Here is a 16,556-nt window from a genome sequence, read left to right as displayed (position 1 = left end):
GATGTGATAAAGTTACTAAAAATACACATTGAGTCCTATCAAGTTACGGGAGAGATTGTCTGAAATAACATTTTGATCTAGAATAATGACATACTTCTCTCTACTTAATGCATAAGGATATCTTTATGCTAAACTTAAATTGCCAGCTTCATGTAAAGTCCTTGTTGGATTTAAATAAAGACTTAAATGAACTTTTAGAAATGCAGTGCAAAATTTGCCCTCATTTGTTTGTGAAGGATATTACAAACCTGTGACCTTTGAAAAGGTAATTTGTTGTAGAAGTGTGATAGTGCAAATGTGTTTACTTTGTGCAGTTATTTAAAGATTAAGCCACACAAAATTGAATTCTAGATATTCGTTCTTGTATAGAGAAAGGAGGATTTAATCCATCTTTTGTAGATTTTCTCTTTAACTGAAAATTTTATGAAATATTCAAAATTGTAAAATCAAATTTGAAAATAGAGAAAAATATCCTTGTATAGAGCAGGTGAGATGAGAAAAATGGAGTGTGAACTAAATCCATTGTCAAATTATACTAACCCCATCTTCAACGATTTTGAGTTCTGTCAAAATATCACTGCCAACTTCAACATCAAGGCTTTCAGCCACTGGTCCACGTGTCCTAACCTTCTCTAACTCATCAATCTGGTCTTCAATATCTTCTAATTTAACATCACCATTTTCTACAGTATCCTGATTTTTTATACCAGATTCATTACTGGTCTGAGACAGATAATTATCCATAATACCGAATGCTTTGTCAATATCTTCCCGAGCTTTTTCCTCCTCTTCCTTGGGTTTAGCGTCAGCCTCAATAGTATATGTCCCTGATTCACTAACATTGTCTTCCTCAGGTTTTTTAGGGGCTTCAACAGGGATAATTTTAGCAGGAACAGGCTCCTCTTTTTCTGTCGGTATCTTTTTAAGAAGGGGCTGACGTGTGATTTTTTTAGGAGTACTGGTATCCTTAGCATTGTCTTTACCAAATTCATACAGTTTAGCTTCTCTATACAGAGCATGCTCGGTGAATCTATCACTTTTAGGTGATTTTAATGGCGATTTAGTTGTACAAGAAGAAAACATTTTATCTATTAAATATGAAGCACTTTCATTCACCTCAGGTTCAAGTTTAACTTCACTTTCTTTGGTTTTTAATGATTTTCCCCTTGTTAATCCTCCCGACGAAAGCTTTCTTTTCTGATTATTCAGCTCTAAAAAAAGTAAATATCAAAGAATGAAGTTATAATACATGTAGTAAGGCCCCATGATATAATGCATGGCTGAACAATCTAATAAAAAAAGATATCAAATATGATTTTCATAATATACTAAAACTTGACCTAGTTGCCACATTGTGGAACTGTGTTTAATATATTTGTAAGAACACAATGCATCTTTAAATGTTGAGTTATAGCAAAATTTAAGAATATCAAACTAACTTATTCATTTTGTAAATATCTTTGTGTCTTTAAATAAGAAGAAAATTAATGGTTTTATTTTCTACATTTTTCACACCACCAATATTTCTTGTTGTGATATCAGAAAAGTCTTTTGTGAAAATTTGCATTAATAGCATAAATTTTTCATTTTAATGAACACACAATATCGGTTAAAGAATCTAGTCTTGATGGTACATTTTTTTTATAGTCTCAGTAAAATTTGTTCACAACATTTCTAAATTGAGAACAATGACAAGCTTCATAAATGAAATACATTACTACCTATTGTTGAAGACCATGGATTGAACTCTTGACATCTTTTTGGTTGTGTTGTTATGTAAGGTTGCTGTCTCATTAATATAAATCCCACATCTTCATTTATTATCATAAATAAATAGTAAAGTGACAAACAAATAAGAGTTTGATATCTTTTAAAAGAAAACAAAAATAACTAATAAACAGGAACAAAAATATCACCTTTTATAGTATGACTAGTTTTAGATTCCTCCCTATAATCACTAGCACCACTGGAATTCCGTCGCATAGGTTTTTTGGACTTTTCTGAGGACTCCCACAATTCATCTATCTTTTTCTGTCTAGCAGGTGATGATCCTCGTGATGAGCTCTTCCTTGTTGGTGAAGATCCTCTGGATGAACTTTTCTGTGAATAAAATTAGATTTTCTCAATCAAAGGGAAATAACTGAATGTAATTTTTTTAACATTATTTTGAATTGGAGTTTATTTTAAGATTATCCAGGTTAGTTACATCTGTTTGTATATAACTTTGTTGGATGGTGTTTTATATTAAATTTTTATAAACTTTCATACATTTTATAAAGGTGCAGTAATAAAAAGTGTCTTGGTAAAACCAAATAAATGACAACTCCAATCACAGAGAGAGTACTACTAGTATACCTTGTCATTTTTGCAAATATTCATGGTATGTGTTCATTCTCAGAATATTTGTTGGAGACTAGCAATATCTGTTTTTTTTGGAAATAATCATATAAGACCAGTCTCATGACAGTGATGGATAAAACAGATTATATGTTTCATGGATAAAAATATATCATTGATTCTTATAACAACTGACTGTACCTTACCACTTAGCCATCACAACCCTTATGTAAAATAAATGATATGGAAATGTATAAATATGTTTCTCTTATTTCATGCCATTTTCACATTCTCAATCTGTGTGAGAAAAGTATTTGTCATCTCATTCAATTATGACTTCAAATTTTCTAGATTTATTCTAATTTCCTATTGTGTTTTCCTGAAAAAAAGTCAACCGTGTCTGATGATTTCACATATAAAGAACACACTTTTGTGAAAATCTTCAAAAAGGAAGGATAAACTTCATCTAAAATTCATTAGAGAAACAAATTCCACCGCTACATCTCATGTTTTACCATTTTTTCTACATTCTCAACAGTTCAATTCTAAATATCTAAAAAGTTTAACAAGCCTCACAATCTAAATTTAAAATGTTACTGTCTCAAGTGGAGACTTCAACACTTGATTCAGTGGTGGAATCTATATTTCTTGATTTTTTTAAAGCTACATAGATCTGATTAAATATATACCTCTTCTTTAAAAGAGTCCTCTGATGATTTAGAAGCTCTCTTATCAGTTCGACCTCTGAAACTTCTTCGTACTTTGGATGGCATGAAATCTTCTAGTTTACCACTGATATTCATTTTAGGCGATTCTTCGTCAAATTCAACGGTAAAGGCCATACTAATGCTGCCATCTGCAGGTTTGGGAGCACAAGTTGAGACGGAATTTCTTTCGGGAGACTCAGGTGTGTCCATTTCACTGGTTTTTTGAGATATTAAACTGTCTTTTGACAAAATTGATGCTTTGCTATTGTCAATTTCACTAGGAGGACTACTTTCACTTATTCCTACATTGTTCTGAAGACTTAAATTGGATGGTTTTTCTGAATTGGAATCTGGAAATAAACAAAAGATAAAATGAATTACTTCATAAATTGTTATCAAATATATTGTGCTACAACAAGTCAAAATAAATTTCATTGCATAGTATTCATATTTTTTAAATATACTTTATGTTTCTAAATGAAAGTTTTTTTTTATCAGACAACAAGATGTGAAACAGTCTGTGGAAACTTGTTTTACAAAGTTAGATAAACCAGTAATTATACTAGATGTTTTTTGCTTTAGTGTAATTCAGCCTTGAAAAGTTGCTCTCTGTCATATACATTCAACCAGCATTCAATTTCTGGGAGAATATAATCCATATGTTATAACTGAAAACCAGAAAACATGGTTAACCTTCAATCATACAGACAAAACCTTGTTTACTTGTAATTGGCTGTTTGAAAATGACTGATTTAACTTGTCTCCCTATTTTCCCCAATAATCAGAAAAGACTTAATCAATAAGCAAAATTACTTTATCTGCTATATAATGGTCTACATCTTTTTTAGAAACATATCAACCTTATTCTTTCACAAAAATATGAATAGAAAAGGAGATAATCAGTTGTTCAAATAGACCACTTTCGAGTTATGTCCTTCACCAGAAAACTTCGTCAATTTTGTGCCCCTTTGTGATGTCATTTAGAATCCCTGCTCTATTAAAGTTCATCAAGTGTCTTTGTGACCCTCATTATGCAGGATAAACAAGAAATAATATTTGTTCAGTGAGAACTCAATCACAATTCTCTAATGACAGCAGTGCTCAATATCAAGTTTAAAAATTTAATTTGTTGAATCATAAGTGCAATTTAGGAAATTATATTTTTTTAACCACTGGCTCAACATAGATATGGGAGTGAGGATGCCTCTAGATGCATGAATGATGTTCAGTAAAATCAAAGTTTTTGACAGAAATGCAACAAACTTGAAAGTTGATATTGTTTTTTATCTTCACTATTTTAAAAAAGTCATATGATACTTCAAAAAAAAAAAAAAAAAATGAATATGTTTTGAATGCTTGAATGGCTACGTTTTACTATGGACTTTCTCGAAAAAGAAAATCCTCTATCTCATCAAAATTTTCATAATGTACCTATATTGAATTACTGTCTACTACTCTTCCTACAATTTACTAATATCTTTCCTCAAACAGGGACCCTAACTATGAGATCCTCATTACAACTTTGGTCACTGCACAGCAAAAGTGTGATGAAATATCTCAACCTGATACTGGATGAGGGGGGATAGGACCTTTATCGGGACTCCGGGATCGGGTGTTTTTAAGCTCGGGATTTCGGGATTGACCCTTTCGGGACCTCAGGATTTCGTGTTTTTTAGCCCGGGATTTCGGGATATCGTGTTTTTAAGCCCAGGATTTCGGGATCAGGACCCCTCCTAACCCCCTCCTGGATGGACAAAAATACAGACTAATGGACAAGCTAACTAACAGATGCATGAGCAAGAAGGAAAACATATAGCTTCCCTACATGCAGAATTGCTCATTTGGATAGTATTTTTATGGTTTGTTGTTTTGTCTTTTTCAACACTTTTGTTTAGGCCACAATGTTGTCTGTGTTTCTATGAGTAATGTCTTTTATTGCCTTTTTTTTGCTCAGATTTTAATACTTACTCCTGTCATAAGTCTCCTCCTCTCCCCACCAGTCTGGCTGTCCATACAGAGGAGTACACTTCTTAACAGTCTCTAATTCTGTAAAAGACAAAAAATATTATTGTAATACAGTTCTGGCAGTACATAAAGAGCATTACACTTCTATTCAGTCTCTTGTTCTGTAAAAGACAAACATATTATTGAACCACAGTTCTGGCGGTACATTACAGAGAAATACACTTCTTAACAGTCTCTAATTCTGTAAAAGATAAAAATTATATTGAACCACAGTTCTTGCAGTACATACAGAGCATTACACTTCTTTTTAGTCTCAGAAACAAAAAATAATTGGTGTACTACAAGCTTTGTAGTAATTCATACATAGAAACTTTCTACTAACAGGCCATCAATCAATCAATCAAAGTTAGGGAACCATACAAGAATTAGACTTCTTTAGTCACTTATTCAGTACAAAACAAAACAATGTGTAAGTAATTAGTATGCTCAGTCAAGAATTCAACAAAGAGTACATCTGTACTTATAAAAGTCAAAATAAATTCATAATCAATTATTACATGTAATCAATCAGTTTGACTTTGTGATGAATGCGCTAATCCCAATAGATATCTGTATTTCTTAAAACAATGAAAGTAACATCAAACATGTATATATAATATATGTATAAAACTCTGAAACACTTTCCTGTATAATTTCCCCATAAAATATATTGAAATGTTTGTTTACAGGAAACTAAAGAGTACTCAACGGTCATAAACAGGAATTTTCACATTTTTATGTGAACTATGAACTTTGGCAAATGAATTCAGTTACTTGTCATATTTGAGAAAATATTATGAATTGCAAATACACAACAAGATATATACTTGTCCAAAACAGGTTTTTCTTACCCAATTTCATATTCAGACCAGTATCTGAAAGTCATTTCCATATATCTGTTTTGAAATTGAAATAATATCTGCCAGTGTTTATTTTTAAATCCTAAACAACCGTGTTTATTTTGAAATAATAGAGTATAAATGAATCCTATTATTCAAGTTTAAACTTCTAAAATTATCCCATATTATATATAATCTAACAGTTAGTAAGACTTGCTCCAATAACTTTCAACAGAAGTGAAAGGCTGTGAATAATTTTGAACAATAAACTTTGATCTTCATTTCGTCTTGTGTTGTTGTAATCAACACTTCAAAGCAATGAAATATATATCAAAAATACTAATTTAGTATATTCAAACAATTAATTAAGTGCTTGAAAACTACTTACAAAATATCATATTTCATTTATAACATATTAAGTTATTCAGTATATTTATAAGGTGAAAAATTTAATTAACTTATTGAAAATTACATAAATATATACAAGCTTTTTTAATTTACTTATGGAGAAAAGGAGATTTAGACAATATGGCAAAGTTACAGCAACCTAACAATAGAAACAAAAGATATTTAAAAGGTCAACTTACATTATTTTACAAAATGTTAAGCTTTAAATATCCTCAAGTTAAAAAATGTTATGAATAAATTATCAGAAACTTTATAAGAACTAACATTAAAACTAAATTCCAGAAGAGACATAAAAATATAAAATATGATATGACAAATGAAAACTGTCGATAAGGTTCACACCTTTATGACATGACAATGCAGGGGGTTAAGATTGTTGTATTTAGATCTCAAAAACACATTGTGAATGTATTACTTCACTGATTTTCATGAAATATATACTATCTCCAAGAGAAGTTAGTTGAATCTTATGATAATTTCATAATTTTTTTTTACATCTTGGTTTTTGAGACATGTTCTCTTATTTTCTTCAAACCTGGAAATTCCATTTTAGAATTTAAATATTCAAATATTTAATCGAACAAAAATTAAGACACCATGCACCACTTGCAATATTTATATGTGTTTTAATCAGTCTCTTGTAACTCTTTTTAGAGTGGCTTATGTATACGCTGTTGATTATATATTTATATGTTTTAGATGTATGTACATAAGTTGAGTATTTGTCTTGTCTTGTCTTGCAATATCACATATTCATGTTTGATGAGCAGCAACAACTGGGTCAAAGAGGTAATTTGGATTTTATTCTAAAAGTTTTTTGTTTACATCATTTGAACTCTGGCGGGTACTTGTCTAAAAAAGCAGTCATACAACATCTCCTTATTTTTTTTATCAAGTAAGTTTCAAGTTGATGTGACCCCATAGTACATTAAACTGAACTTTACCTAGAAAACAGACTTTTAGACACAGATCAGAAAAAAAGCCCTTTTACTATTGTAGGTAGAGCCAAAGTGGCCAGATTGTTAGTTGAGCTTCTGTATCACTAGCATGTCAAAGCTGAGGTTGTGCATTCAACCCAAATCTTAATTGATTAGGAATGCCAGTTTTTCTACCATAGGTCAATGCTTCTCTCTGGCCATCTAGCTTCCTCCATAAAGAATACTGACCACAACAACATAGCGCATAGTGCTGGTAGTTGTGTTAAGCACCTATCAATCATTCAATCGACTATTGAAGGCAGGGCATAAAAATATCAGTTGTTGAACTCAATTTCTATCAACATCTGATTAAACTGTATTGAATCTGAAGGGAAACCACCTAAAAGAAGATTTTTCACAACAACAACTCTTACTTTAATGCCTATTGATTCTTCAATAAATCAAATTGTACTGATCGGTTGCTAGGAAAACTGAGCTACACATGTATGGTTTAGGTTGTAGCAAAAATATATTTATGCAGGCTTGTTTCTTTTGATTTGGTTCGGTTCAATAGTACTTATCCGTTTCTAGTATTTTCTTTTCCTTTCTTTACTATTTTTGTGGAAATAGATTGGAGATTCAGACTTTAACACTGCATATTCAAGAGTGCATGTCTTTACTCTTTAAGGTGAATCATCATTCATAATTTTCTCCCCAAACCTGTTTATTTACATACACTATTGATTTTTAAGATCACCTTTGAATGATAAAACTAAATATGAATAATATAGGCAATACCATTAGAATTTTGATATTATTGCTGTAACTGTGATTTACTTTCATGTATTATTTCCCCAATGTATTTATTGATTTTTACCGGAAATTGTATTTTACAACAATTTACAAAACTGTGCATGTTTACATTAAATATGTTGACAGTGTCTATTCAATGTAATCCCTTTTGAATGATGACATTCGTCTTACCGAATATTTAGAAAATTATTCTCCAATTCAACCATTATCCAGGACACAAAGTTATCTTCCCGTATGTTTACCATGCCCTTGTCAATAACACTTTTTCCCACAAATGACATTTCCGATACATTATCTAAAACCACCATAACTTACCCTAATGAGTTAAATAATGGGCCATAATAATGCCTAATAGTAGTCCATTTTCTGTCAATAATTGCCCTCCTTATCACACATAATCCATTGTTATATATTTCTGTCCTTGATCACAAATTATAGCAAATGTACAAGTAGTAGGCTTACAATCAAGGTTGAGACCGTATGGACGACCGCCAACTTGTCATAGGAAATACACAATAAGTATAAATAATAAGTCTAGGGCGAAATCTATTATAGATAGCGATTCTATTTAAATATCAATAATTCTTGTCAGATTTTAAAGTTCAAATGGCTTTTTATTGTTTATGCATGATCGGTCAGTTGTCTAGGTTTTAAGAAGGTTACAAATCAAACTTTATATTCCAATAATCTTAAACGTATATTTCTCATCTTTCATATATATACAAATCAATTACAAAACTTAATGTGATTCATTGATAAAACTTATTGAAATTTTCTTCAAACGTAAAATATGAATGAAGTTTTAAGTATATGTAAGTTTTATGATTGATGGAAACATAATAGACCCACAATTAACAAATCACATCAAATATAATTATTAAACATAAAATATAGTATTTAATTTCTTTTACTAACATGTTATGAATGATGTGATATTGTCGTAGGTTATTTGACCGTTCTATAGAGTGGTTACATTACACATTAGCAGGAGGCCCCCTTTTGTCAAGTGTTCAAGGAGCAATGATTAATAGACAAGAGCGATCCTGATCCTAAATTAAGTAGGTAACTAAAATATTTATCAATAGGCAGTTAATATATTATCAGGTGACTACTCAAATATCACATTCAATGTGTGTTCATTTCAGAATGAACGGTACCAATAATGGGACGTGATCGATTACGAAATTCAAACCTTTGACCCTGAAATTTTATCCTTTTAGATTAAGTACATATATAGTTGCCAGGTAGGTCTTCTGATTGACTATGAAGATGTTTGTTTACATGTATGGTAAATACAAACAATCAAAATTACATCACGAAGTTCAATAAGACTTTTAAAGTCTGAAAATGTTACCAACTTTCTAGAATTATATGATTAAGTAGTTCTTTAGAGGGATATTTATTGAGAAAGTATTGCTTAAGTATCCAAATATTGAACAAAACCTCAAGATAAGTACATGTCATCATAAAAAGGTAGCAACAGTCGATTACATAATTTCCATCCCCTTAGTTATAATATACAAAACTGCCATCAAATTTTATCCTCAGAAAACATACTCTAGAATCACATTAATGCATGAAATACATTTTGTGGAAATCGCTAAGACTTTTTTCGCATGAAAAAATTATTACTATACTATGCATTAACATAAATTGAAGGTTGTTTATCTCATCTATGAAGAAAATGTTCTAATGAAACATTTTTAATCACTAATCAATATACCCTCAAAGACATCTTCCTAAGAATACAATAGTAAATGATGCAACAACCTACCCCAAAAGACGAAATTTCCCTTAAAATCCAAGTAATCAACAAAATGTCCTATGGCATCAACATAAGAAGACAATCTATAGTTGGCAGTATCATTACAGCACAGCGTTTTATTATATACCATTTATTTCCTATTGATGGGCTATATTGATTCTTCCTTAACATACTACAGAGGATTATATCCACCAACATCCATATAACTTGACCAAATTTGTCATTTCTTCAATAAAAATTTTACGAGGATATAAAAAATTATGACAGATAAAAATGGCTTATGTACACCATCTGTGTTATTGGGACTTTACTTATCATCAAAGAAATATCTACAGTAGGTCAAGGTCAAACCTGTTCCTAAGGTTGGAATGGGAGGTTTGAATATACCCCTTTAAATAACAATCACTTTTTAAAAGGAATATTTAAGAGTACTTTTAGAGAACAGTCTTGGAGTTAATCTTGTGATCTTAGATAACAGTTCCTCTCTGCAATGAAAATAAGACACAACAAAATACTTTTTTCAATGAATCAATATTATTAAAGTAAAATATGAAACCATAATTATAAAAAACAATCTGATCAATAAATTTTCCTTACACCATAAGAATTGTAAAGAACACTTATGGTAAGTAAGGGACACAACTCTAAACCCTATCTAAGGTAAATTATAGGTTTTTTCCACTGTATGTAAAAATTGCCAAAAAAAATATTATACAGTACTTTTGTGATTTTAAAATAAAAATCTTGACATACATGTGTATCTAGATATATATTTTGAGGCCTTCAGAATACAAAATGCTGGTTTGAAAAATATAAAACTTCATCTTTTCATAAGGGGAGGTAAACAACGGTAAACTAAATTTAAATTGACCAATTTTGGTACAAAAAAGTAGATGTGGTATGATTGCCAGTAAGTCAACTATACCCCAGAGTTCAAATGACAAAGAACTAAGGAAACATAGCTTAAGAGTATCTAAAGACACTTTATAAATATGAAATGAGACATAAATTTTGGATGTAACAGCTTTTTAAATTTTAGTTTCTTGTGTATTTTTCGGAGTTTAGTATGATGTCCATTTTCACTGAACTAGACACAACTAGTATATATTTTTGTTTAAGAGCCAGCTGAAGCACGCCTCTAGGTTTGGAGGTTTCTCGCTGTATTAAAGACCTATTGGTGACCTTTTGCTGTTGTCTGTTCTGTGGTCGGGTTGTTGTCTCTTTGACACATTCCCCATTTCCATTCTCAATTTTATTAAAGATTGTATTTGTGTATTGAAATTCAATTTCCATACTCACAAAATCTGCAAAATTGCAGTCAAGGTCTTCTCCTTGATCTTATTCACTTTTCATCCAGAGATATATATACACATGTCTAGATATTGCTTAGTTTTAAGAAAATGCCTTGTAATGCATTCAAAATATTACAAAATGCATGTTGTGCAAACATTCTATTTGGCATACATGCAAATTACAGAGAGATAAAATTGGCAAAACGATGATTTTTAGGAATGTAAAGTGATATAAAATTGGATGTACCATTTCTTAAACTGATAAAAGCTTAAATCTGTCAAAGTACAAAAAATTAAATGATAATGTTCTGTAATAAATGACATAGTTCTATAGAAATAAATTTTAATATCTGTCTACATATTATTTGACAAAAGACATCTGAAATCAAACCCCATTTTCGTTGTGGTTTGGGTTGCTCAGTGTTTATTTTTCTTTGAAGAGTTTTGAAGACTGATTATTCATGTTGTTTGTCTTTTCATAGTTTTTAGTTTTTGCCAAATATTTATTGCCCCTTTGGTAATGTCTGCCTCTTTTTTCTACTGCGCTATCTATACCATTTATTTGTAAGTAGGATACATCAATCATGCAGAAACCCAAAGACATAAATAACCAAAAGACACACAGGCATTTAGACTGACTCGTAATGTATTTTCCTGCAAGTTGTCAATTATACAATGTTTTTATTAAGAGATATCTGCAAAATTTAGATAGTATAACTAGAGCTGATCTAAGATATGTTTCTCTATTCAACCTCCATTCATAGGCTTGTAAATTTGGCTAGTAAAATAGCACTATTATTTTCTTAACAAATAACTGAAGAAAGCAGTTAAAATATTCATTTCATAAGAATAAATGTTGAGATTTATTTCATCAAGATTTTTTTGTATAAAAATGGCTGATTTTTTTCACCCATTAAAATATGCTGACTTTAGTTAATCATAGTAGAAAGTTCTTGTCTAAGAAGTTCATAACTAAGGCATAGACTGAGAAATAATTAAATGGTAAGAGGATGAGCTAGAAAAACACATCTGGCATAGAAAGATTATTTTCAATATATTGTATACAGAACAAAGATTTTGCTATATAAGTCTTTGGTTAAAGCTCATATTCAGTGACCTATAAAAATCTATACTGTAACTTGTGTAGTAAAATTGTTCTTTTTCTGGTCCCCTTTCATTCAGTTTTGATAGGTTTAGCTTTTATATGTCTTGTTCCCCTTTTATAGTTAAATCTTAACAATGTAAAAATATTATTAATAACATGTGGCAAAATCAACAAAGGGAGATGATTAAGCATATGAACAAATGTTTTTTTTATGGATATAAAACAGACAAAAGAATAGGTTATCAGCTTTTCTACACATTGATATCATTAAGGTGGTACCTAACACTACAGGGAGATAACTCTGTAAAATCAGCAGAACGTTTTAATGACATTGTGTTCTTAAGGGAATATTAAGCTTCTCAATGATCAAAATAAGTGTTTGTCAAACTGCTATATAACCAGTGTAATTTTTCTGATTAAACGGTTGGTTCAATTTTTTTGATTTTTTTTTATATTTTTGTCAAAGGGTCAAAGTAAATACTTTGTCAAAATTTTAAGAAAATTAAACGAGCCAAATTAATTTTAGTTCAGGTGTTAGGTACCTCCTTAAATATCAGCAGTGAGCTGCAATGTAAACCTTTTAGAAAAGAGAGGGCAGCAAAAGATCTAAAAGGAATCTCATTGGGTCAAGCTGTTGATATTCTAAGTTATCTCTACACAGACAGTAATATATTCTGTTTATCATACTATTTCTAGCCTTTGCCACCATCCTTAAAGACTTTTAAGCTAATAACTTCTCCTGAGACATTGCCACTGATGATTTCCCCTCACATCCAAATGCTATGAAGCTTGAGATACAAGATTATAGAGCAACTGAGCAGGGTGATATATATAATGAGAAGGGCAATAATAATCAATATCTAACCTGGAGGAAGATTTTCTGGTATGCTGCCTTCACCCCTTAATATTCTGTGACCAGTTTCAGAATCATCAAAACTACTATTATCAGGGAAGAATGTGGCAATGTTTTGAGTATTTCTGACCCTCTTTCGAGGCCATGTATTGGAATCTTTTGTTTTGTCTCTGTGATGACTTGTGTGAATGTGGACCTCATCCTCAGCTTCTTCTTCCTCTAGATAAACATCTTTTCTTTCTCCTCCACATGTGTGGCATAATTTCTGTTCTGCTATACAGCCCTGAAAGAAAAAAATTAAATGAAACAATTGAATTCAATATTGTCAATAACGACTGTGACACATTTACAATGTCCAACTAAATATTTTGGTACTTAGTTTATGAAAAAACAAGATGCATGCAAATTTGCCAGTCAGCAAATATTGCATTTGCCAGTTGCCAAAATGACCTTTGGTAAACCATTCTTAAACATTGGTTAAATTTTTTAATGTGTAATATAAGAGTGGAAATTTTTGAGTGTTTAAATTGTATTCAAACTACTGTAAAACTGTATTCTACTTCTTATAAATTTAAGAAAATGTTTCGCATGGCAGAAGGAAATAGATTATAAGGAAAATTAAGCAACCATCACCATAGCCTATGACAATGCACAAGAGGTTGCAAGTTACCTTGAAAGATGAGAATTAGATATTACAGTCTGTAATATTTCAATTGAATTCTACATTTTGAGAACATCACATACGAATCACAAGTCATCAAATTAAAGTGCAAGTAATTAAATCTTCTTTCTAGACATTTGGCTCTGAATGTTTTGTATGATTTTTCCTCATGCTGATTTTTTAGTTTTTCATAATTAAAAAGTCATCAGTCATTTGATCAACTGATGTATTTTGATCAGTTCCCAGACAAATATTCAAGCTTATATCATTTCTATTTTTTCATTATCATATGATTGGTAAACCACATAAGCACTTTTTGTTTTTTTGGAATGCAAAATACTGGGGTGCAATAAAAAAGATTGTAAATTGTGTAATATACCTACCATAATAGGTTGTATAGGAATATATACTCCTTCAAAAGCAGGCTTGTAATAAAAGGAATCATAATTAGAAAAGCAAGCTTACAAAACATGCTTTTAAAATAAGAAATGAAAATTGCATTACACCAGCAGATTTGGAAGGGTAGGCATAACATTTCACACAATAGCAGCATGCTTGTAACATATAGAATGTATAATGGCACATAAGGAGGTTTGTAATATGAATAATTTCACATATGCAGACTTGTTATGTACTGATTTTTTTTATATATATATCAAAGCATGTAAACAGACATATATAAAAAAAAAAAGAATAAATGTAATGCAATAAGCAGCTTTGTTATATACTATGATTGAATACTGCAATATATGATTGATTGATTGTTGGTGTTTAACACCACTTTCAGCAGTCTATGCTATAACATGGTGGCCAGTTTGTATTTGTGTAAGAAGTTGGAAATACCAGAGAAAACCAACAACCTTCATCAGGAAAAGTAGCAGTTCTAGTCAATCAAGATCAGAATCAAACACACCTGTGGGTTTAAAATTCACAACCCAGGCAGGCTAGTGATTCTATAGATGAACTACTAAGACCACTCAACCACTGAGGCCATATTGTAAGGTTTGTAATATAAGAAAGGAATAGTGACCTTTCATACAAACTTTCTCCTATACATACATTATCAATTATTTCTTTTCAGGGGCTAAAAATTGTGTACCTATTTAACACCTTAGTACTTTTCTAACACTATTTTTAATATTTCTCTGTTTTAAAATGGTACTTTAGTTAATAAAAGAACATAATGATTGTGTTGACAGTTCTCCCTCTTGAAACAGTATCAAATACTTGTATGAAAGACAAATTACATTATAAGCATCTTGAAAATTCTTCTTTATACATTACATGTATCCCTCTTAATAGAATGTACACCATCAGTGGTGGATCTAGAAGGGGGTCAGACTGCCCTAAGAGGGTGTCTGCTCCTGTCAGGCTTCAGTCATTCCCTATATAATCAACAAAAATTTTTCTTCACAAGGGGTGCCTGACCTCCCCATTCAAGGGCCCCTGGATCTGCCTATGCCCTTTCAAAAGTACATTTCACCTACTTTTTGTGATAAAGATATTCATTATCTAATTGTTATAGTAAGTAATAAGAAAGCTTGCCAAGTTTACATATTTAAAATCTCAAGAATTTTAAATTTAATATTCTTAAAATTTTTAAGCTCAGAAGGCAATTATTCTACATTGATAAATCCTAAAATGATCTACAAATAAAACTGTTTGTTGATACAATGGTTGTCTTTAATAAGTTCAATACATAGGTATTAGTTTAACAGATAAGCAATATCCTTTAAAAGTTGTTTGACAATGGTTTAGTTTGCCTATATAACGTCCACCTTGAACTTTCTAATGTAAATTTATTCATCTATACAAGAATGTAAAGTTGTCAAATAATCAACTCAATCTAGTAAATGTATACTAGTTAAATAAATTCATAGATGGTTACAGATTAAATTTTCCCCTTTTGTACATAATTTTGAAACTTTGTCCCATCTGACAGCCATCCATAAAAAACTGTTGGTACAAGTACTTTATGCTAGACATTACAACTAATTACTATTAAAGCAAAATTATACACTAAAAGACTGTGAATTATTTTTTTAATCCATATGTCCACAAATGAAAATTTCTTACTACATGTATGTAATAATGGGGCATATTTCATTTTTATCTACCAGGGGGTTGAGTTGTAGACCCTGAACTTTCTTCTAATTGAAATTAGTATTTATGATGAAGTTAACTTAAAGGCCTAGAGTATACAAATATATAGGGGTAGATGTTCATGAGATAAATAATAAAAACAAATAACTGAAGCTTGAGGTCAGACAAGTCTGACACCATCAAGTCAAGGTCATGTAATATAATTCATACTGACCACCTACATATTTGTAATGACCAGCAATTAATTACAGAAAAAAATCTTACAAGAAAATTCCTTTTAAGTCATGAAAATTTCAGTTTAATTTGAGAACAATTTTAGACACGTGAAAATTTTGTTGCAAGAGCTACTTTGATGTTGAGCAAGGTTTAGTGTTTACTGTATTTTTTTTCTTCTTGTTTGACAGATTAATCATTTAAACTTCTGCGCTTTAAATCTTCTTCTCCTATCTTCAATCTTTTAAAACTTTTAAAACTTTTTAAGGGGATGGTCAAAGCATCTTTTGAATAATATTTTCTTTACAAAATTTCTAAACCATAATTTTAACCCCCAATATTATCAAGGTCATGTGTACTTAGTAATGTCATCTTCTCACAGTATTTGTTTTTCTATGTGTCCCGATTATAAAGAATACTATAAACTGATAAAATATTGACAAAGCTCTATTCATCCCAAAAAGATTTTAGATAATTCACAATAGAATAGAATGAAGAATCTGTTTAAAGTACAAACAGCACCTCTTTCATCCACGTCA

At 30.6% G+C, this 16,556-nt stretch overlaps 1 protein-coding gene across 29 annotated transcripts in view; it reads right to left on the bottom strand.

Annotated features, from left to right (window-relative positions):
• LOC139516082 (centrosomal protein of 170 kDa protein B-like) overlaps positions 1 to 16,556 on the bottom strand; it is a 70,173-nt gene that overhangs the window by 23,077 nt on the left and 30,540 nt on the right. For 15 of the 29 annotated variants that reach the window (XM_071305926.1, XM_071305911.1, XM_071305915.1 and 12 more), the window contains 5 exons: positions 13,053 to 13,323; positions 5,013 to 5,090; positions 3,027 to 3,394; positions 1,917 to 2,100; positions 541 to 1,211 (listed from right to left, as the gene is read on the bottom strand). In XM_071305926.1, the coding sequence (XP_071162027.1) occupies positions 541 to 1,211; positions 1,917 to 2,100; positions 3,027 to 3,394; positions 5,013 to 5,090; positions 13,053 to 13,323 (1,572 nt within the window). Of the gene's footprint in view, positions 1 to 540; positions 1,212 to 1,916; positions 2,101 to 3,026; positions 3,395 to 5,012; positions 5,091 to 13,052; positions 13,324 to 14,084; positions 14,127 to 16,556 lie in introns of all 29 variants that reach the window. The other 14 variants (XM_071305910.1, XM_071305901.1, XM_071305912.1 and 11 more) reach the window with 1 other exon arrangement.

Source organism: Mytilus edulis, chromosome 3 (genome assembly GCF_963676685.1).
Source record: "Mytilus edulis chromosome 3, xbMytEdul2.2, whole genome shotgun sequence".
Lineage (NCBI taxonomy): Eukaryota > Metazoa > Mollusca > Bivalvia > Mytilida > Mytilidae > Mytilus > Mytilus edulis.
This window is presented reverse-complemented; position numbering and strand designations above follow the sequence as displayed.